The sequence below is a fragment of the Thermobia domestica genome, chromosome 3, assembly GCF_964235325.1.
Source record: "Thermobia domestica chromosome 3, izTheDome1.hap1.1, whole genome shotgun sequence".
NCBI classification, from domain to species: Eukaryota; Metazoa; Arthropoda; class Insecta; order Zygentoma; family Lepismatidae; genus Thermobia; species Thermobia domestica.
In genome coordinates this window covers 2021890-2046794 of record NC_137456.1, presented here as the reverse complement: position 1 = coordinate 2046794, position 24905 = coordinate 2021890, and the positions used below count along the sequence as shown (strand labels likewise).

Genomic DNA, 24905 nt, shown 5'->3' with positions numbered 1-24905 from the left:
ATTGTGTACCGAGGTTTAGCATAGTGTGGAAGTATTTACGAGACTATTACATAGAGGATCCGTAAACGGAGATGTTATGTGTTAATTTAAAACCCCAAAATGACTAGATTTACTAACGAGAATGTAGAGCTTCGTAATAATGAATTAATTCCTAAGAGATGTGTACTAGAGCATTGACAAATGAAATAGCTTAACGGTAATGTGTTTCTACGCTTATGAAGTGGATGGAATATTGTTCAGAAAAGAAATAAGACAGCCTCAAAGTAAATATAACCATTTAAATATTTCTTCCGCATTTCGAGTACTTCTTCATAACGAAATAAGTTTTTTTTTTCATTGTTTATTTCAGCGAGAAGTAATCAATCCAAAACAAAATTTAACATCAACAGAGAATTTATAGTCTTTTCAAACAGAACATAAAATGAAGCCGCCTTTGTTGTTTTATTTCTTGCTTCAACGCTCGTTTTTACTCTACAAACGCCATAGAGAAGAAATGCAAGTGCATCAGTTGAAGAAAAGCATTGCCTTTGAAGGAGGCCAACCACCTCTGATGCGATTTTAACGAACAGTTGCTCTTTTGGAGTTTTTTGTTCTCTGACTGTAATTGGCAATTCTCTGACTTATTCCCAGACATTTAACTGGCATTGATGACAGACATTTTGGATTCGAACTGTTTTATTATGATAGTTGCTTTGCTTGAGCCTTCCTCAACAACGTATAATATTTACTTGTAAAAACCGTATTATGTATATCTCCCTTCGTCTTAGCCATCTTCCCACGCCTTCACATGACGTTGCAGGCAGAGGCACAGGGAAGAATCTTCAGTTTTCTAACATCACCATTGCTCCGACCATTGTTAACGATCATCGAAGATTTTCATTCACTTTAGTAGTATAAGCCTTTTGTAATGAAATAATCACTAGCTTGGCTCTGGGACTGTTTGTACGAGGGTGACGAGGAAACTTTTGAGACACACAGAAAACGGGACACTACAGGAATAAGATTTTGCTTGCAAAAGAAGCACCTCTCCTTTGTAAGTGAACTCGCCCAGTTTTGCGATGATTATGTCATATGACGTTGTAAGCGATGTTGCGAAGTGACCAGAGTTGGTACCCTTTGCACCACAGCCATGGAGTTGGAAAGAAGAGTTTTGCGAGTCATGATTCAGTACGACTTTTAAATGTGGTTTAAATGAATCAGAGTCGTTGGAAAGGTTGACATGAGCTTTTGGAGAGAGTGCAATAGTATTCCGTTGGTTTTCAGAATATAAAGGACAAGATCTCATTAGAAGACATGGAGCACAGTGGAAGGCCATCAACAGCAGTAATGCCGTGGAGCAGATGATTCGAGACACTCCGTGAGTGACACACGGTGACATTGAGTGTTCCCTTCGGGTTAGTGCGCTGAGTGTTTCAATCACCTTGCATGGACACTTACGTGTGTGAAGGGCTTCATCTCAGTGGATGCTACACAACTTGACTGAAAATCAAAACCAGACAAGAATGGAATGGTGGCAAGACGCAAGACGCCTGTCAATCACACTAAGTACAAATAACTCGTGGTGCCTTCCATTTCAACTCAGGCAAAAAAATATAAAATTGTACCATCACCATCTCAGATATTGTTGAAACTTTTTTTATAGCAACTACACATGTTTTTAAGAGACCCATATTTTTTTGTTTTGTCGAAAAAAATTTTCCCGCCAAGTAATGGGCCATCAAAGACGGGGAGTACAATTTATGAATTGTAGAAGACATGGAAAATGGTCAATTTCGGAGCCTCACCATTCGGCTATGGAGACAGGTAGAGTTATAATTCTTGTTGTGATATGTACATAGGGATATAAATAAACTATATTTTATTATAGTTTGGTTTGCGCATGCGTATCTTTTTGTACATAAATTAACAAATGAACGTCAATTTATCTGAAAAGTCGAAGTTTGCGAATTTTTTTCGAGCACTTCCGGTTCGAATTTTAAAATTCTGTTTTCACGGTTGGTAAGACCTAGTTACCCGCTTTCCGAAAAAAAAAATTGTATCGCTTCTGTGGTCAACCGTTTTGTCGCAAAAAATTCGAGAAATTGTAAAATTTTCAAAAATCGCCATTTTTGGGCGCCATTTTCTCGAAAACACCATTTTTTAAAATTCTGAAATTTTGTCAGATGGTTCAACTTTACCTGAATAATAAACACACCAAATATTATTCTCGACCAATGCTTCATGGATTAACTGCAGCCTTTTAAAGTTAGCGAAGTTTCGCTAATTTTGATGTCACAGTTAGCAACACTGGGAACAATGAAAGTGCAATGATTTGATGATGTTTGTGGTTCACATTCATTAAATGAAGAATAAATGGTTTTCTTGGCTGTTTTTTTATTATTTTGATTAAAAAGGCTCTCTGAAATAGTAAAATGAGCCTCCCTCTACTCCTCCGTTTTCTTAAACTGAAGTAATCTGAGGTGGAAATTACGATTACGAAAAACACAAATTTCAAGTTCACTTACTTAAAATGGTCTTCGGAAACAAAATTTCACTTTTTTTTTTTCTTTTACATGGACCAATCGTTTGCTTGGTTGTTGTCTTCTTTGCTAATAGCATGTAACCGTGCAGATGCTCCAATAGATGTTGGTTCACTCATAACTCATCCAGGAGTGGATCTGGGGGGACAATTGCCGCCCCCCCCCCCCAAGAAGAGGAAACTTTCCTATTTATATATAAATAAAACCCATCCCAGAGTTTGGAGCTCTTAAAAGTAGCTCTAAGTAGCAGTATTACAATCCCCCCCAGAAGTCCGTCCTGGATCCGCCCCTGCGTAGCACATTGTCGATAGTCACAAAACACTTATTTTCACTTCTCTTATGCTCTTTTGGAAACCTGTACCCTGCTGAAGGTTCATGTGGAAGCATAAACAGCACTTAAACTTCACGTAATTCATGATTTATTCATAATATTTCTGCTACGCACCACTGGTTATCATACATATATGTATATAACAAAAGTTCCTTTTTGCAGATTTCTTAAATCTACACTTTGAATTGCAAAAGTTCGATTTTGGGGGAAGTATGAAATTAGTTCATGGTGACCCGTTACTGACATAAAAACTTCGCAATTTTCCGAAAGCCAAAGATAACTTCTTGAATACTAGTTACCGGTCGCATACTTTCCCTTTTTTCTTCCGGAAGTCGTCGAATTCAGTTCCAAGTAACAAAACAAGAGTAATACCCGGAGTTTGTACTTGCACTATACTCACGAATTCTCCTGCGGTTTTAGTGGGGACGCGGTGACTCAGTGGCAGAGCGTTCACTTCCGGTGCTTGGGGTCCCTGGTTCAATCCCAGCTCGTGCCGTTCTGCATTCCACCATTTCATTCATTTCTATAATCACCGTCTCCTTTAGCCTAACCGGCATAACCGTGGAACGTAAAACTTAAAGATTTCATTTCATTTTTTTCTTCTGCGGTTTTAATACTGTGTATCTGTTTTAGCCTAAGGCTATGGCGCGTTGCCACATTCTTTGCCCCCTTCCCCTTCCCCACTACCGTCGCAGAGACCCTTGCATGGCCGGTTTCACTGCAAAAACACTGCTTTATCGGACCTGTCTGCATCTCGAACATCTGAAAGCGATTTTTAAAGTGGGATGCAGCACCATCAGAAATTACTGACACGGTTTGGGAAATTGTAGACACCTATTTTCACGTATTCAAACCTTTTTCTATAAAATATATTTTCGCTTTTCTTCGAGTATGTTTAGAATCTTGTCTATGACTATGAGTACATGAGCCGAATCGTGTGTTTTATCGTCGTTTATTACAACAAAACTGTCAATTGTTTCATATTTCGGTGATAACTCTGAATTTCACTTTGCAGAATAACAGTCCAGTTTTCAACGAAGTCCACATGAAGTAAAATAGAATTTGTATCTTGAAATTTTATAGGGTGGTTTTCGGTAGCAATTGATTCTCTTTGGATTTTCTTGATGTGGTCATGAATTACAATTCTTACAGTTAAACCGGCAATGTACGATACGAAAACAGAAAGTGTCACAGGTTTTTTTTTTAATTTTTTTTTTTTTAACGAGATCATTATTCTCCCATATGGCATACGTAACCACTTTCATTTTCATCAGGATCAATAATTAAAGACACCACACTTATTTCTTCCACTCCAGGACATTCACCATATTCTTGAAGAAGACAGCTGTCATTTTCTACGGATCATACTACTAAAGGAAATAGGTCACTCATGACAGCTTCAATACAGGGTGCACCTTTGATTTGTAGCAACGCAGTAGCAGCTAACTTAAAATTTGCACAATACACACACACACACACACACACTTCCCTCTCAGGTTGCAGACTGACACACTTTAGTCGAATACTATAAAATTCCGAGTGACCCATTTTTATGCTGGGATTGTTCTGTTTAAAAATTCAGTAAATTTCTTTGGAACGCGTAAGAAAACGTTTCGATTTTTTTTAACTTTTTGTCATTTTTCGATCACTGTAATGACATCGCACTTAATTGAGACTGTCTGGAGCATTCCAAATCATACTGAGGTAATAGTTTAGGCCTTTTATAGATCATCAGAATTCATTGGATGGCCATTTCAAGTCAACTTAAAATTTGTGTGTTTCGTAATCGTAATTTCCACCTCAGATTACTTCAGTTTAAGAAAACCGAGGAGTCGGGGGGCTCATTTTACTATTTCAGAGAGCCTCTTTGTTCAAAATAATAAAAAACCAGCCAAGAAAACCTTTTATTCTTCATTTAATGAATATGAACCACAAACATCATCAAATCATTGCACTTTCATTGTTCCCAGTGTTGCTAACTGTGACATCAAAATTAGCGAAACTTCGCTAACTTTAAAAGGCTGCAGTTAATCCATGAAGCATTGGTCGAGAATAATATTTGGTGTGTTTATTATTCAGGTAAAGTTGAACCATCTGACAAAATTTCAGAATTTTAAAAAATGGTGTTTTCGAGAAAATGGCGCCCAAAAATGGCGATTTTTGAAAATTTTACAATTTCTCGAATTTTTTGCGACAAAACGGTTGACCACAGAAGCGATACAAAATTTTTTTCGGAAAGCGGGTAACTAGGTCTTACCAATCGTGAAAACAGAATTTTAAAATTCGAACCGGAAGTGCTCGAAAAAAATTCGCAAACTTCGACTTTTCAGATAAATTGACGTTCATTTGTTAATTTATGTACAAAAAGATACGCATGCGCAAACCAAACTATAATAAAATATAGTTTATTTATATCCCTATATACATACCACAACAAGAATTATAACTCTACCTGTCTCCATAGCCGAATGGTGAGGCTCCGAAATTGACCATTTTCCATGTCTTCTACAATTCATAAATTGTACTCCCCGTCTTTGATGGCCCATTACTTGGCAGGAAAATTTTTTTCGACAAAACAAAAAAATATGGGTCTCTTAAAAACATGTCTAGTTGCTATAAAAAAAGTTTCAACAATATCTGAGATGGTGATGGTACATGCTCTGCCTGAATTGAAATGGAAGGCACCTCGTGTCACTAGTTGCAATGCCTCTTCCTGACGTGAAGAGATGTCTCTCTGGTGCGGGCGAGCCGAAGGCTTCGAGTAAACAACTAAATCCTTTTTATTTGAAGTGTGCCCCCTCCTGATGCTGATGTCCATGTGTGCTTTCCCGTACCTCCGTCGAAAGAGGAGGAACAAATTGTTGTGAACGAGATCCTTCAATATTTCCATGCGGACAGGGTTACCATAATGACTTATTTCACGGGCTTCGTTGTGTATTGTCTTGTTAGTCATTCTAAGTAGACTACGATCTTCACTCGCCAAGACCAAACGAATCAATAACAAGTTGACAACACAGCTGAGGTTATTCACTTCTTTCCCCTAAGAAAAGGCAGGGTTTCCTTCGTCAGAGGGCGGCGGAGATGATGCTGAAGTATGTTTGACATATTTTCTGAGGGCACACTTGAAACAGAAAGGCTATAATAATAATAATAATAATAATTATAATAATAATAATAATAATAATAATAATAATAATAATAATAATAATAATAATAATAATAATAATAATAATAATAATAACCTCCCGTTTCATGATCTGTACATGATTAAACAGTGGGTTTGGCCTGGATTCTTCAGCTGTTCGTTCGTATGTACAGATTCCAAGAAGGTGCATGTTTCAATGTATCGTGACCAGATTTTAAAAGAATGTTTTAATAACATTGTTCAGGAGGTGAGGGGGGTAGAGGTAGATTTTTCTTCAATGCCAGAACACAAGGGTAGTTTACTGGATAATGAAGATCGAATACTTCAATATTTTCTAAAACGGCTGTCCTTAACAACACTAAAATAGTTTATTTCAGCTCACACAATTTCAGAAAGATAATTCACGCTTAAAAAGTATTGTCGAAAAATGGGTGATAATTTTTTTTTTCTTGTTAAATGCAGAACACTGCATAATCCATTTCTGTGTCAGGAAACCGGAAAGGGCATTCTGTTGATAGGATACGATGAGTTTCCTTCGAAAGAACTTTTTCGCGAAAACGACTATTAAATAGCTTAAGAAACCTCACCATGGCAAATTCAAATACCGCTAATTTTACAGTAATTATCTGATATCTTCAAATAGATAAAAGATAATCGGAAAGTGGAACAAGATCGCCCTAGATACCGCTATCATGACTCACTTATCAGCTTTCGATTTCTAGCCATTTAGAAAATCGGCATTTATTTTCGCGTTTCTAAATGGCTGCAAACGGAAAGCTATTAGGTGACTCGTGATAATGGTACCTCAAGCAAAATAATATTGTCTAGGGCGATCTTGTTCCACATTTTGATTATCTTTTATCTATTTGAAGATATCATATAATTACTGTAAAATTAGCGGTATTTTAATTTCGCAGTGATAAGGCCTCTTAAGTGTCGAAGGCATTAGGACGAATAAGGGAATCAAATTAGGGCCATACGCACAGAAGACAAACGTACTTCAGTTAAGCCAAGTCGGAAGCTTTTACAAGGGTCGAAGCTGCGATTTTTTTTTTTTTTTTAAGTAACCTGTGTATACTGAAGACGTCAGGAGATTGTTCTTTTTGAAAGAACTTGGGAGCCGATTGTGATGGTCAAGTGTTCTAATTGAGTGATCGTTGAGAAAGAAGAGAAGCCGATAGAAACTTTAAATTGGAAAGAGAGGAGAACCCGCTGCTCGTGTTCTGGAGAAAATGTGAGTTGGTTCCAGTGCGGCGTGCACAACACACCTTTATTGGGCGGCATTTGCATCGGTCACGGTTCTCGAATCAAAGCTTCCCACCTTCGGAATGAACAGGGTTGCCAGCCGGTGACTACTGATTCTTCAGTAAAATTTAAAATAGAAAGGAATGAGATTTGTTTTTTCCTATTTCCGTGCTTACAGTTCCTCGTCTTTTATTTTCGGAAATGGGCAGTACGACAAACAAACTATTAAATGGTATAATAATAAAAATAATTATCAAGTTGGCTAAAGTAATGAAAGTTTGATGTATGCATTCTATATACCGTCATTTAAGTACTCTCAGCAAAAACCTTATATATACTTTCATAAGGTATATATATGAAAGTATGATTACGACTCTACGCAACTCTACGCGAGTTTGTGGTGTCCGTGGGTTTTCTAGAGGTTCTTCCGTTATTTTATAATCATTCTGTTCCATCAATAATCTGTCTCCGTTAGCCTAAAGGGCGTAACGTAGGACGTAAAACTAAAAATTTCATTTTTTACTTAATTTCTGTCTACCCATTTACATATTCGTAGTATAAGTCTATGTATAGTTCTATTGTTCTATGTATAAGTCTATGTATAGTTCTATTGTTCTATGTATAAGTCTATATATTGTTCTATGCTCTATATTGTGCAGTATGACTCATAATTTTCTGGACAAGGATGGAAAAACCGGGAACCACACGTAATGAATCAACACTATTCAGAAAATTTTCCTTGTGCTTTAATATACTGAATGCAAGGTTCGTACAGCTTGCAAAACACTTCTTGAAGTCTTCAATGGGAACAGTGCTAAGATAGTCTGTCAAAGTTGTTTGAATGGCTGTAACAGCATAAAACTGGATTCCTTTCAGATGGAATTTTCACTTTTGGGAAAATGAAATAGTCAGGAGAATAGAAGATGGTCAAGCAGAACAATCCTTTTAGAGGCCAAAATATGATGAACAAGCTCAAGGCGGTCACTTGATACATTATCAATCAAAAGGAACCATGCAGGGTAATGAGTGAGCCCATCGAATTTGTGCCGACAGACACCTCAACACCTCAAGAGAGAACTCGTGTGTGACTGTCTGTCTACTAGGAATATATAGTTTTGAAGAACGTAATGCGGATTTCTTCAAGCCAACTTTCTCGGATTTTGGGGACCCATAGTTCTCCCTTACCGAATTCTGGCATTTGGTTAACCGCTTGTATGGAAACACCATGCGACGATAGTTTTCAGGGCCCAATTTGAGTTGTAGTTTTCTCAAGTTTGTTGCAAAATATAACTCTAGTTCTTCTTCATTTCCGACCTGATAGCTTAGGGTATTATGCGTTGTGTTACTGTATCAAGGTAGGTGGAGGAAGGGTGTTCTTCCAAATCATGCATTGTAAACATGCACAGTATCAGTCCGAAAAGTTATGAGACTGTATGAGACAGTTGTCATTATTCGACGGTGAAATTTAATACAAATCATTGATTCATAACAAACTAATTCATTTTTGAACAATTCCTGGATGAGATTGTTTATGGTAAATGGTAGTTTGACTGTATTTATTGAGTCCTTGGCAACATTGTTGCTGCGGTTACTTGTAGAACACAACATATACATGATAGCAAAGGCACGGATGTTTGAGGAAAAAGTAGAGGAGGAACTCCACCCGTAAAAGGTGGCTTTATGAAGAATTGTGGGAAAGTTCTATTCTCATGCCTTCTTCCCAGTTTCTCCTCAACTGAGGAAATGGTATATCTACAGCTGTGGGCTTGAAAACTTAAGCAGAAACTTTGCATTTTAATAAGCAGGCTTTTAAACAACGTTCTATACAGTTGCTTGAAATTATTGTCCACGTTTCAGTTTGTTTCCTTTATAATAAATAAACGAATGTATTCGGACTCTTCGAATTTTAGTAAATTCAAGGTTACTATACTTTACTATATTGGGGGAAATCCGCGAATAGTGTGTTTGTCCACCACACACTCGCTTGGCCCAGGATTGAATTAGGGACTTCTCGTACCAAAGATGAGCGTTTTGCCATTAAGTTTCCTATCGCCTAGGATGATTATCGAGGTAAAAACAAGAAACAGGTGAACACAAGCATTTGTAAAAGACTGCGCGATGACACAAAATAAGGTTTCAGAGGCGCGGCAGAAATTTGTGCTCTTAGGTCCACATATATCACAGGATACCATATAATTCAAAACTGATGAAAGAGCTAAGGACTTTCGCGTTCGCTACAGTCATGAAAAGGAAAAAAATGAAATAAAATCTTTGAGTTTTACGTCCCACGGTTATGCCGGTTAGGCTAAAGGAGACGGTGATGATGTGAGATAAGTGAAATGGTGGAATGAAGAAAGTGGGAGGAAACGGAAGAACCCCGAGAAAACCCACGAGCACGGTGTTTGTCCACCACAAAGTTCACTTGGCGGGGACTGGGCTCGAACCCGGGACCCCAAGCACCAGACGTGAACGCTCTACCACTGAGCCACCGCGCCCCCCAGTCATGAAAAGGAGTTACACATACATATTGGAACGATAGTTAATTTAAAAGAGTATTTGTATTACCTGTAAATACACAGTTTATCTACTAACATCAAACGGTTCCTAATAACATCTTGTTATTAATTGTTGTTTCTCTTTTGTTGTAGGATGGTGCTAGTACTGAGTGGTGTGCTCCAGGAGGATGCGCCACCGGACTCAAGGACGCTTTATTTAAATCATCCAATCTATAAGGATTCAGCGTCGCAGCTGCTGGCCATCCCCACCAAGATGGTCGGTCCAGTTGGTCTCTTGTACGTTCAACAGAGAGAGTACGCAGCGACAGTGCCACATGACAGTAAGTGTTTTTATATCAGTCTGTTGAGACAAAATAGTTTGTGGTCTTAAGGATGAGGGCCCTTAATAAAGCGGTACAACTAGTTATTGTGCTTCCAAAATGTCTTGAGCCGTGGCAAAAATGCGAACTAAAGCTCACACCCACGCGTTGAGCCAATAATGGTGCAGCTGTTGCTAAGCGAGAGAAAGCGAGTGGAAATCCTTCAGCCGATAGTAGCGCTTGCAACGAAAGACTAGGGATCAAGTCAATGTGGTATATTTTTAACAGTGACTTTGGCATAGTGTTATTGTATGTCAACATTTATGCGGGCATGTCCGTATTTTGAGACTATAAAAATTTCCGCCAGCACATATTTTCCGATTTTCCCCGATTTGTCTGCATTTTTAAAGCTCAGGCATTATAGAAGGTGTAATCAAAAAGTACGGTGCAATCTATCGATGTTGCATGCATTTCAACTGATAAGTTGGGTAGCCTAAATCTTCGGTACAGTCAATGTTGAAGTTCAACGAGTTGTGACATGTTGTTTGGCTTCCGAAGGCACAGAAGAGTGAGGACGTGTCAAGAGTGTGTCACGTTCTAACATTAAGTTTTATTCCAAGCTGCAATAAAGTACCAAAGAGGCTCACGTGTATGGCGATGAAGCGGTGACATTTGATGACTGTTTACGAGTGGTCTGAGTGATTCAAAAGCGGGAAGGAGTTGGTTGAAAACGATCAACGATCGAGACGCGGTTCGACGTCAAAAACAAATGAAAGCGCGCAAAAAAACGACACAAATGATTTGTTCAAACAGACGAATGACTATTCGAGAGCTTTCCGAAGAACTAAACATCTCGTATGGGTTCGTGAAAAGCATTTTAACCGCCGATTAAATGACCGAATGGCTTCTTCACCACAAATACGCGCAGGCCCGAAACCAGCCACAGAGGTTTGGTGGGGTCATGAATAATTTAGGGAGAGCAAGTCATTAAAAATCTCTTACAAATATCTAATTTTTATTGTATAAATGATAGCATTTTGTATTGAGGTCTGGAGAGGCCACGAAAAGTTTAGGGGAGCCAGGCCCCCTTGCCGCCTCTAGTTGCGGGCCTGAATACGCGCCGTGCCATACCTTGCTATTGATCCGCTAGTTTTTGGTGAATATTTTTTTCGGCAATAATAATAATAATAATAAATATAAGTATTCCATACATATAGAAATGCTTTTGATCAAGCACACAAGAAATTACATTTTGTCCATTTAGCACTATCATTATTTTGTCACTCACAATTATTAATATTCATATAGTAAATATCTTATAATTCTTATATTTTAAAACCAATTGACAGGGCTCTGATTGCTTTTATGAGAAATAAATCTTTGGTTTTATAGATCCTACGCAGTGGCGATGATTGTGCGTCGTTTCGATCTATGCCGTTTCGGTCCTATGCCGTGTCGATCCTGTGCCGTTTCGGTCCTATGCCGTGTCGGCTCTATGCTGTTTCGATCGTACGTATTCTACGCATATAAGTTGCACAGGCATAGAATCGACAGGAGTTTATAATTTGTAAGAGCAAATATTAAACAGATAATAAAAATATTATTTTTTTAGGCACATGATTAAAAGTTAAATTATTTCAGAGCAGCGGCGTAAGAGCAAAACGGCACAGGATCGACACGGTATAGGACCGAAACGGCAGAGGATCGACACGGCACAGGTCCGAAACAGGTTTCTGAGCTGAATTGTCGGTCGTATGCCGTGTCGATCCTGTGAAGTGTCGGTGCTGTGCCGCATCTCCAAAAAATATTCCTGACGTCCATATTCGCTGCACTCTCCACCATGCGACTTCTGACTTGTCCCAAAAATTAAAACTGTGCTTAAAACAAGACGTTTTGACACCATTCCTGACATTGACAGAGCCACAACAGAGCAGCTGAAATCTCTTCTAAAAGAAACCTTCCAGAAATGCTTCCAGTCATGGATTCAACGATGGGATAAGTGCATTGCGAGACAAGAACAGTGCTTTGAAGGAGATTAAATTAAATTACATTTAAATTTATTACTTTGTTTCTTAAAAAAAAAAAAAAAAAAAAATCACTCTTTTTCATTACACCTCGTATTTTATCAATCCAATTTCAGGCATTTCATATGTAAAGATATGTTTGGCTATTTGTATTCAAAGGAGTAATTGTTAAAAGAGAATACGTACCATTTAAATATAATAAAACATATACATTTAATAATGACAGATTCAGTAAGCAAAAAAGGCCAGATCTACTGAAAATTATGAATAGACAAAGTTGACATGATTCTGTGTAAGGACTTTTCTTTAATTTATCTTTCATGTATTTCAATATACCGATGTTTTTCATAATGTTTGTAAAGCAGACTTTTGAAATAAAATTGAAAAATAAAATTTCTCATTCTTGTGTCGAAAATTAATGACAATACAGCTGACGCTTTGTAATCTTGCACGTTCAGGACTACGGCCATGTCGGATTACTGATTACTGATTATCTATGATTGTGATAAGTTATGTTTCATTATCTCCTTTCACTTGTGAAAAACAAGCAAAAAAAAAAAAAATGGCAAATTGTGTATTATTTTTAGTATGTCAGGCTCTTAAGGCACAAAAGAGTATATTTATTCCAAAGAACATCACATTTGTAATTATTTTCTTGTTGTGGCAAACCTAACCTCCTTAGATCCTGCGTATTGCATGCAATACAATTTTTAAGTGCTTTTCTTTATTAAGAAAATTGTTGGAATGGTTAGATTCCGTGGTATTGTGTTGGGTACATAGCAGGCTTACTGTACTGAACACAATACCACGGAATTTAACCTTTCCAACAATTTTCTTAATAAAGAAAAGCATTTAAAAATTGTATTGCATGCAATACACAGAGCCTCAGGAGGCTAAAGTGAATTTTCAAAGATTAACTTGTTTGTATACAATCTATAGATTCCTGTCTTAAATTGTTTATTGAGGGATGAGTATAAATATTGTGAAGTGTACAGATTAAGATATACAAAGAGTGACGTTATGAATTTTGTATATATTTAGAGTATTGCTAGTTTCATGATTTAGAATAAACAGAAAATACGTGAATCCATTTTATTCATGTTGATGCAACAAGAAAATAAGTTATATAAAAAAAAGTAAGAGAAATTTTAAAATACAAAAAATTGCACAGTAAAGACCCGAAATAAATGTAGGAGTAAAAAGTAGGAATACATTCTGTATCAATCCATGGTGATTAACAAGTACACATTATTCTTTTTGCAGAGAACGTTAGTATATTGGGCTCGGACGATGCGACGACGTGTATCATCGTTGTCCTGAGGCATTCCGGTAAGTCCAAATGATTTGGCTATATTTCTTCCTGCTTTTTTAGGCATATGTAAGAATATGCAATTACTTCTGTGGTAAAGACGTCATTAAATACAAGTTATAACTCAGCATACGAATGCTTAAAATTTGGGGAGGGAATAATGTTGTAAAGAAGCATGTGATTTTAGAAATAGATTAAAACAAAATAATATGTTATTCAAATTGAAATAAAGTGTTGCATGAATAAATCAAATAGAAATAATGTAAGTAAAAGGCTAATAGTCACCACAAGAAATAAATCACATCACTAGAAAGTACTTTCGAAGAACGTCGTCTTCATCGTCAGCCTAGGCATACTTCAAAAAAGATTTAAACCATAAAAAGAATTTTAAAAATGTGCGAAGTAAAAATCTTTTTATGGTTTAAATCTTTTTTGAAGTGTGCCTAGGCTGACGATGAAGACGATGAATAAATCAATTATATGATCACTAGTTACTAGGTTGAAATGAATAAGTCAATTAATTGAACACTAGTTACTAGGTTGTCATGAATAAGGCAGTTAAATGAATAGTAGTTATTAGCTCGTCATGAATAAATCAATTAATTGAACACTAGTTACTAGGTTGTCGTGAATAAATCAGTGAAATGAACAGTAGTTATTAGCTCGTCATGAATAAATCAATTAATTGAACACTAGTTACTAGGTTGTCGTGAATAAATCAATTAATTGAACAGTAGTTATTAGCTCATCATGAATAAGTCAATTAATTGAACACTAGTTACTAAGTTGTCATAAATAAATAAATTAATTGAACACTAGTTACTAGGTTGTCATGAATAAGTCAATTAATTGAACACTAGTTACTAGGTTGTCATGAATAAATCAATTAATTGAACACTAGTTCCTATGTTGTCATGAATAAATCAATTAATTGAACACTAGTTACTAGGTTGTCATGAATAAGTCAATTAAAAGAACAGCAGTTATTAGCTCGTCATGAATAAATCAATTAAATGAACGGTAGTTATTAGCTCGTCATAAATAAGTCAGTTAAATGAATAGTAGTTATTAGCTTGTCATGAATAAATCAATTAATTGAACACTAGTTACTAGGTTGTCGTGAATAAATCAGTGAAATGAAAAGTAGTTATTAGCTCGTCATGAGTAAATCAATTAAATGATCACTAGTTATTAACTCGTTACTGGCCCAGTTTTGGATCAGCTTTTGTGAGAGATCCGTAGATCTTTTTGAAATATATTATGTCTTGTCGTTGTACTTTCCTGTATAAATTGTATAGAGTTATTTGGGAGATTTTGTAGGTATGACTCGGCAGTGTTGAATTCAGATTTCTTTTTTTAAAAAAGGACATTTTGAAATACGGCGAAAGCTACAGATTCTTTTATTATTGTTTTTGTGGCATCTTATAATTTGTTTATTCAACTACTAAGAATCCTTACAACACACAACACTTGTAAGTTCTTAGTTCAATCTGTGGCGGGCTTTTAGTTAATTGATTTAGTTAATTTAATGGTTTGCAGACTGGGATTCTGTGAAAGATAACCCTTGTAATATTACTCTGTTAAGGATTTGTTTGACCAATTGAGCCTACGGTAACTCATTGGGGAACACTTACCTCTGGCGCAAGCCCACTTTTAATCCCAATGCCTTGCGATTGTTTTTTTTTTTTTTTTGTACATTCTTATTTTTCCAACTCTTTTATAATCATTTATATTCATTAATTCCCTCACCCATTTAGCATAAAGGGCATAAACATGGGACATAAAACTGACAAAAAGAATTTAATTAAATTTGTTAGACCAATTCTTTCACACAAATATTGGTTAGCTCTCGAACGTTTGTCTAGCAGACTTTTAACCATTTTTTTAGAACTGGAGAACACACCTCCTACACATATGTACTCTTTCTCTCTCTCTGTAAAATGACAACTTTTTTAAACACTTGATTTGCAGAAAAAAAAAAGTTCTTCATAGAGAAAATTTTTATTATTTCCTTGTTGTAATGGAAAAAGAGAAATGGAACACTGTTTATTTATTTATTTATTTAAATTGAAATTTTGAATAAGTCCAAAATTTGCTAGGCAAAACAGGCATGAATTTTTTTCCGAAATATTTTTTATTCATTACTTTTATTATTATTATTTTCATTTCTAATGCTCGTGCATCTTTCTAGCAACAGTGCTTGAAAAATTTGAGCTGAAACGGTTGAGGATATCAACTGTTAGGCGAATCAGTTACATGAGATACTCTAAAGTATTTCTTACTTATTTATTTGATTTCTTGAAAATTCTATCTCAAAAATGAAACAGTCGATTTCCTTGAAATGCAATGAATCTACCATTTTGTGTTTAAAAATGCAGTTTAGTTGGAGTTCAAATTATTTTCATGAAATGAAGCAGAAACTACCGTTTGATGCGAGATTTATATACGAGGTGGTATCATAAAGCTTCGAGACTAGGTCTGTAACCTACCAACAGATAGCAGCACAGGACTACACCGGGAGCAAGGGTTTTCATATGTCAGTGTGGTAAGACGTTTTTCAACTGGTGCTACTCTGACTGCGTACGTTACCACACGTGCGATTTCATCATGAAATTTGAAACAAAAAGCGAACGTAAATTCTACGACAAACAAGATTAATCTACTACAGAGCCGAACTTCATTTGCCACAGTGGAAGAACCCATCATCATCACGATTTAAAAGAATCGAGAAAGGTTTTCACCTCTATGAAGTACATGTTCATCGTCTTTTTCCCCCATCTGCAGAATGATTCACCAATAGTCCGTCTTCATTAATCACAGTGTTAATAGCCATTTCTGCTGTGAGGTGTTAGGCTATTCCTGAGGTAGGATATTCGACGAAAGCGATTAGTTTGTGGCGCGTTAAACACTGGATGCTTCACAACAACAATGCATCTTGTCATCGAGCTCTCTCCACACGCGAGTTTGCGCCAGAAACATGGTATTGCTTCCGGATTCACCCTATCTTCTAGAAGGTCCGCGTGAATCGCGGATGATACTTGATACGTTTCTAAAAGAACATAGGAAGGACTTATTTTAGAAGTGGCAGAAACGCCGAGAGCCCTGGATTGCTGTGCAAGGGAACTATTTCAAGGATGAAAAATGACAGCAACGCTAAGATTGCTGGACTGCTATGCAAGGGAACTACTTCGAAGATGAAAATTTGTAAACGTAAATTACATATATTGTAAACATCCAATCAATTCTCGGTGTTTTGAATATTTCACTTCGTGATCTATATTCAAACATATAATTCTGTCTTTTATAGAGAGGGGGTGGTGAATGGGGGGAGAGGTTATAGGTTGAAATCTGAGCTATGTCCATTTTCAGCACTGTGTGAGTCTCAGGAGCTCAGAGGGTAGAGGTATCCTAATAAAGTTCTATGACTGAAATTTGTAATATATGGAAGATTTACATTCGCCGTACAATTTTGGCAACTCGTTACTTCCTGATCATTAGTAAACTGTTTGACGTCGCTATGTCAGTCAGGATAATGTTTTTATCACCAAACAATAAACCATTGCTTTACACAGGCGTAAAATCTATGATTTAAAACGTTTTATTTCTGTGTTCAAGCAAGCATGCCATTTTTGGAGGAAGTAATGAAAATGTGAAATAACGGGGCCGTAGAACCACTTGCTTCCTTCTCTCAACCTACCTTTAATAACATCGTGTGTTTATCAGAGGCACCCAGATAATAAATCGTTGGATGAAAAAAGAAATCTAGGCAGTTGTAATTGAGCAAAGAAGAAATTAATAAATGTGGAGAAAGTTGCAGGAAAGTCGTTTGAGAATAGTGGAAAACCTAATTCCCACAATCCACTCTTTACCTGTAGCCAGGTAGACCACGTCACGCCCAGCCCAGTCAGTGGGAACAGGTCCAACGGCTTGTTACTCCTCCCTTGTGCTTATGCACTGGCTCCACTATCTTCTGATGATGGGTTCATTGTTGCCAGAACATTACGAAAAGGGAGGGCCTCAACAACATGTTTCCGCAATCTTATTTTTTTTTCCCTCTTGACGCTGAAACCTATAACTCGCCTTCTGTGTAACATTATCTATTGTTTAACATAGTTGTTTCCAAACTAGGGTTCGCGGCGATCCATTTAGGGATACACTGAAAATAATTAGTACTCATGTACAGGACACTTTAATAGTATTTGTTTACAGTGTAAAAATTGGTTAACCGTTAGAAAAATGTAAATGAAATGAAATCTTTAAGTTTTACGACCCATGTTTATGCCAGCTAGGCTAAAGGAGACGGTGAGTGATGGAATGAAGAAAGTGAGAAAACCCATACATACGGTGTTTGTCCACTACAAAGTTCACTTGACTTGAGCGGGCATTAAATCAAGGATCCCACACACCACAGGTGCAAGCTCTATCACTGAGCCACCGCGGCCTTTGGTTAACCATTTGAATTAGGTTAAAAGTGGTAATGACCAACCAAAATAGAAACAGGCCATTCCTCATCAATTACCACGAGGTTTCAGTGGTATGGCGCTTTGCTCTGCTGCTTCGGGTCCATGGTTCGATCCCAGGCCATCTGAACTTGTGGTAGACGACGACGTGTCTGTTGGATTTTCTCTAGGTTCTACCGTTTCTAGGAGACTTTATCTATCTCCTCTTCTGTTCATATTAATTGTACAGATAATAATTGAATAGAAATAGTTAGGTTCTATCTAAAAGAAAGCATACAGTGTAGGAAAAATTAGAAAGGAATAGAAAAGAGACAAGTTGGAAACCTCTGGTCTAACATATTGTGGCTCAGTGGTAGAGTGTTTATTACTGCTGCATAGGATCGGAATCGCTCATGCTCTACTTTTATCATTTGGGCAGCAGCATTTATTTTTGTTGGTCACCGGCTTCTTTGGCTGATAGGACGCAACAAGACGTTTTATGTTCTTAATACTGGATGTGATTATGTACAGTAGTTACAATGCTGTTGACTAAAGGCTAATAAGAACTGGACCCCCTCCCAACAAAAATTTCTGGGTGTGGGCCTGGTCCCGGACATCCATTTGATGTCTATAGATCATTCATATGTAGTGACATTGAAATGAACACCTGTTGGATCCTTTAGTATTGTTTTGAGGTGTCATCGGAACTGTATATTCATAGAATGTTCCTACGTGCTTATATTTCAGTAATCAAGAAGAAATCTCTGGTAAACACAAGGTATCATAAGCATAAACATTACGTGTATACCAACAGCAATGAAAAACTTCTGCTGGCTATGTGGATAATGTGTGCGCCTTTGTCGTGAGAGGCCCAGGTTTGATTCTCTGCTGGAACTCATTTGATTCGGATCTCACGTTAAAACTGTAGGTCCACGTCTCATATAGTGTCGCTTCTGAACGGGACGCTTAAAAGGAGACGATACACAATTTTTACAACACCTTTTCGAGACAAGACATCGTCAGTTCTTTGTCTCGGAGGCAAACGTAGGCGAAATCATTATCATAACTGTTCTACCATCATTAGGAGGTCGCTTGACGCAAGTTCAGAATTTTGCAGGTACAGTAGAGCGTCGATTATCCGAACGTTGGTCAACCGAACGACCGCTTAACCTAACTGTGTACTCGCTCGCACCTGTTACTCTCCCACCCTACCGTCCATCATCCCCCTCACTCCCAAACCAAGTTTCCCACAGTAGTTGCCGCACTGAGCCACCGCTGGCGGAACATTGCTTCTAATGGGGCCTTCATAAGGCGCTGCTGACCGGCCAAGCCGCCAGTCGCTGTGTTTCAACAATCAGCACACTTCTGCCGGTTTGGCACTGGCTGTAGAAGTACAGTACAGTACAGTACAGTTCGATTATCCGAACAAACCAGTTTTCCGAACACCCATGTCCCCCAATTACTTCGGATAATCGACACACTATTGTAATACACTCATCCGCTCATCTGTTCGAGTTGACACAAGCATTCCTTCTTTAATATCTACTGTTAACTGTATCCTCCTTGCACTTTCACCTTCTGCCATACCTTCTGTCTCATCCCTAGTTAAGATAATCTCTTTCTCTATTTCCAATATTGTTCTTTTATTCCCAAATCCCTCAAAAATCTTCCTCATTCTTCTCCTGACTTAAATTTCCAACACTTTCATTTATTTTGGGGGGCCGCAGTGGGTCATTGGTAGAGCGTTTACCTGTAGTGCATGAGATCCTTGGTTCGATTCCAGCTCGCGCCAAGTGAGCTTTGTGGTGAACAAAAAAGTGTGCGTGGGTTTCCTCGGGATTCTCCCGTTTCGTCCCACTTTCTTCATTTCATTTATTTCTCGTCATCATCGTCTCCTTTAGCTTAGCCGGCATAGAGATATAAAATTTAAAGATTTTATTTTCATTTTTTTTTTTTTCATATCTCTGCAGTTTCTACCTTTGTATAGTGCAATATTCCACCCACAATTCTTTTACGTAATGATCCACAAAGTACACTTTCTTTCTTCTTCGTAAAGGCTTTTTTCGTCATTTTTGTTCTTGTTTTTATTTCTTGTTCACATTTGAAATAAACATGAAATGGAAATATTTTAGTTTTACGTCCCAGGCGGATAATAAAAGATAGTGAATGATCATAGAACAGTTGGTGGATGATAATGTGGGAGGAAACGGAAGAATCCGTATGAAACACACGGACATGTTGTGCACTACACAACGTCATATGTTCTGGAATTGAACCAGGGACCCATCCCACAAAAGGTAAATGGCCACCGGCACCATAGCTCCTCATTCATATTCCAGATTGTCACTAGTATTATTTAAAAAAATAAATGAAATATTTGAGTTTTACGTCCCACGGTTATGCCGGCAAGGATAAAGGAGACGGTGATGATGAGAAATGAGTGAAATGGTGGAATGAATAAAGTTGAAGGAAATGGGAGAAACCCGAGAAAATCCACACACACGGTGTTTGTCTACCACAAAGTTCACATGGCGCGAGCTGGGATCGAACCAGGAACACTACGTACCAAAGGTGAACGTTCTACCACTGAGCGGCCGCGGCCCCTGGTGAGCCGTTTTTGGTGGCTTATGCGTGTTTTAATAACTAATATGCTTTGGTGGCACGCCTGTCAAAAAGGTTCAGAACCCCTGGTCTAGAGGAAACGGATAATAAAAGTAGGGCCTAAGTAAGTAATTATGAAAGAGTTGGTGGATGATAATGTGAAACGAAACAGGAAAACCCGACGAAAACACATGGACGTGTTGTCCACCACAAAACCATATGATCTGGAATTGAACCAGGGACCTCTCACTCCAAAGATAAGTGCTGTACCACCAAGTCACCATACCCCTTTATTCATATTGGAGATCGTCACTAGTGTTATTAAATGCGATCGTTCCTAAGCCAGTCAGTCACCTGTTTTGCTTTATTTCTTTTCTTACAATTACCATTGCCTGTTTCCTGTTAAAGTTATTAACATCCTGTGTTCTTCAGTTTTTGCGCACATTTTCAGATGTTTTCCTCATGCATGTTGCAATGGAATTCCCTTCCTTTTTATTAAGAAAGCAGGAGATGATAGTGTAGGTGGCAACCCTGTAGTCGCAGGGCCAGGTATCACGACATGGCCATTGGGTGTTGACCCCGTTGGCCGATGCTACCCAATTCACAAGACACAGATTAGGTCTCGCTTTCGCACCTGTCTCTACCAATTACTCCCAATATTTCTCTTCAGAATTCCGAAAGTTATTATGGACAACATCAAAATCTATTTGGATAAATATGTTTTCTTTATTTCTTTATTTATTAGGAGAAGAGTTTTTCGTGAAATGTCATCTTACTTTCTCATTTGTTGGTGGGAAACGATGTCTTGTTTTGTTGCATCAGAGTTATGAGGAAATAACGTTCAGGGTGGAGTACCCACGTTCTTCAAGTTAAATGTAATGCAGTCTGATTTCTAGCCCTAAGTCATTATCAGTAATATTTCTTGAAAACAGTATTGATTCGGATATTTTCTAACATTTTCAACAAACTTTAAAAGAAGTTCGTTACTGAATTCTTTATGTCTCTCTCTCTCTCTCTCTCTCTCTCTCTCTCTCTCTCTGTGTGTGTGTGTGTGTGTGTGTGTGTCTGTCTGTTATTTGCGAAGTTGTCAGTTTTGAATCCTCCATTCCATAGAGCATCAAAAAGTATCTGAAAGAAGTGATGGAAATTTTCGCTTCAGTCTTACCGTTCCTGAGATAGTGGCTCCAAGAGTTCCAATTTCGGGACATTGAAGGAACCATATCTCGAGGACCGTAAGTCGTAGAGACATCATATTGGTATTGACCAATACCTGAGAGGATGGTAAACATTTTGATATCAAATAGTGACCGGCGGCCACTGGGCAGCTGGCCACCGTTCCCCAGATATTGGGCTAAAAAGTTCGGATTTCGGGATATTTAAGGCACCATATCTCGAGAATTGTGAGTCATAGAGAGATGATATTTTGCGAATTTTTCAATTTTGAGCCCTCCATTTTTGAGCATGTGTCTTCGTAAAACAACATATCTTAGAACGTAGTAACAGAACTCTTAAACAAAACGTGTGTAAAAAATTTAGTACTGAAGGAAATTATAAATGGATAGATATATTACAAGAATTGTTCAATGAATGAGTATAATACTAAAGTACACAGAACAATTGGTGTAAAACCTGTAGAAGTTAATAAAAAAAATAAATTCTTTTTAAGTTCGTTCTGGCAATGCTCTTGGAGCATTCTCAATTGGCTGTAATGAATACAATAATTAGTTAATTTTGTTTATTACTACGTTTGTAGTGCAATGTAAGGTGGGTGAAAATTGATCCTGGGACCGTAGTTACAAAAGGCAAACGTAGTAACCGTTCGGTTACGCGGTCGTTTATTTCTGTTATAGTGGTGGCTCTTGAAGCGAAATCATATGTGAAAATGTAATAACTAACTGATTTATACTAGCTTTGCGATATTCAATAACTTACACTAAAATACAAATTGCTGAGGAAACCAACGTTTATTAATAAAATAATAAATGTGTAACAGTTTCGCCAACTAACTGAACATATTGGCTTTATCAGACTCTGTAAAAACAAGAGAGAGTTGCATCTAAATATAACAGAATCACAGAAAATGGATCTGAACGCTCATTGGCTGATCAAAACAGATTCAGCCAATCATAACAAAATTTGACAAAATTGAAACTAAATATCGTAGATCTATTTCCCTCCCTGGTCCATATTTAGATGCAACTCCCTGTTGTTTTTACAGAGTCTGATAAAGCCAATATGTTCAGTTAGTTGGCGAAACTGTTACACATTTATTATTTTATAAATAAACGTTGGTTTGCTCAGCAATTTGTATTTTAGTGTAAGTTAGTGAAAATGTAAATTTTATTGCTAAAAGCTGAGAGAAGAAAGATTACCTAACAAACTAATTTTTGTATAGAGCTTTCAGAAACTGTACGAAGCTTTCTTCCCTTAATTTACAGCAATACAATTTAAATCTTTAATAGTCTTCATCCCGGCGAAATTAAAATGCGCTAATTTTACAGAAATTGTGTGATATCTTCAAATAGATAAAAGATAATCGAAAAGTGGAACAAGAGCGCCCTAGACAATATCATTTTACATGAGAAACCGTTATCACGACTCACTTATCTGCTTTCGATTTCGAGCCATTTTGAAAATCGGCATTTATTTTCGCGTTTCTAAACAGTTGAAAACGGAAAGCCACTAGGTGACTTGTGATAACGGTACCTCACGCAAAATAATTTTGTCTAGGGCGCTCTTGTTCCATATTTCAATAATCTTTTATCTGTTTGAAGATATCACATAATTACTGTAAAATAAGCGGTATTTTAATTTCGCCGGTATGAAGACTCTTAACGCTGTGACTCCCATCAAGAGCCATCACTGCTTTTAAAGACCTTTAGCAAACGTCAGAACACAGTGAAATATCTGAAAATGACGAAAGGCATTGAGAATAACTAATAGTTTAAAATTTTGCTGATACTATCTGGTTGGCTTTCTGAAATTTCCATCTTCGTGATCACCAAAATTAGAAGATGTAAAAGGAGTGAATGGAGCGAAGGCACTTAAACTAATGTAAAAAATTATTATATTTTAAATGACTAATTGGTAAGCTGAAATTTATAGCAAAAGTCTTTGTTTATACTTTTCACTATGTCGTGTAACCTTGATGGTAAAGGAGCGTAGTCGTTTTCTTCCCAAGCGCTCACTCGCATCTCCCCAACTATTGTATCCACGAATTATTTCATCAGACCATTAATCCATTTCTGTCATCAGTTTACATGATAGGACGCAAAAGAAAATAATTAAATAAATAGGAAGGAACACCTTTAATGTTTGCCGCGTGTTAGGGAATATGGCATTGGTTAATTGGCGTGCTGAAATCATATCTGCATTTGTTGTTCATATTCTGTCATAGATGGAACGTTTTCCGTGTTTCTTTCTTCTGCCGAGAGATTGACGTCAGATGGTAAAGATGTGTTTACAACGAGAATCAGCACTCCACCTCACCCCACCCATTCGACCAACACCAACTGGGATTCTCTCTCTCTCTCTCATCTAGTGGAACCGTGGGAATCGTTCGGAGAAAAGAACATTTCTTTCTTCTCTTTCTGGGCCATTCGCTCGTTCGCTTTTCATTTTTTATTTTTTTTTATTTGATCGCTTCTTTGCTCCATTTGCCCTATGATTAATTCTCTACGTGCAATTATCCTTTGGGTATGCGTGGAGAGAGGTGTATGGCTTTGTTATATAGGCACCTATTAATTTGTAATACGAAGCCTCACACAAAATGATCTGTTCGAATCCTCATCATTTGCTTCCAAAATCTATTATCACAGACAGTTTAATTCCAGCTGCTGACTTTCTCTACAGCCAGTTCCGACAGTTGTATATTGTTTTACACAAAACATTGGTTACCCTCATTTTATAATTAAAATAATAATAATAATTTCACGTACATTAAATTCAAAGAGTAACAAGGGTGTAAACCGAAAATCGAACCATGTTCTTCAGCTTATTCTGCTGATTCGGCTTCACTAACGACTTCGCTCTTCAGCGCACCAACATGGTAAGCCAAAAACCCGGGAATGATTCTCAGCCACATCACAAATATTGTAAAATCTTTGAGTTTTACGTCCCACGGTTATGCCGGTTAGGCTAAAGGAGACGGTGATGATGAGTGATGAATGAAATGGTGGAATGAAGAAAGTGGGAGGAAACGGGAGAACCCCGAGAAAACCCACGCACACGGTGTTTGTCCACCACAAAGTTCACTTGGCGGGGGCTGGGATCGAACCCGGGACCCCAAGCACCAGAGGTGAACGCTCTACCACTGAGCCACCGCGGCCCCCACAAATATTGTAGTCGTAGAGTCGTTGAATTTTATTCTATAGAGGATTCCGTAGCATCTTGTTTCTTTCAGTTATCTGGTGATATCAGATATATTAATTTTCATCATAAAAGTAGGGAATATACTTACCCTTCAAAATTTTACACA

General features: G+C 37.5%; 1 protein-coding gene across 4 annotated transcripts in view; it reads left to right on the top strand.

Moving 5' to 3' along the window:
• The window catches only part of Ntan1 (N-terminal amidohydrolase 1), a 434508-nt gene that overhangs the window by 364077 nt on the left and 45526 nt on the right, over positions 1-24905 (top strand). For all 4 annotated transcript variants that reach the window (XM_081753962.1, XM_081753963.1, XM_081753960.1 and 1 more), the window contains 2 exons: positions 9889-10076; positions 13343-13408. In XM_081753962.1, the coding sequence (XP_081610088.1) occupies positions 9890-10076; positions 13343-13408 (253 nt within the window). In that variant the 5' untranslated portion in view covers position 9889. The remainder of the gene's footprint in view (positions 1-9888; positions 10077-13342; positions 13409-24905) is intronic.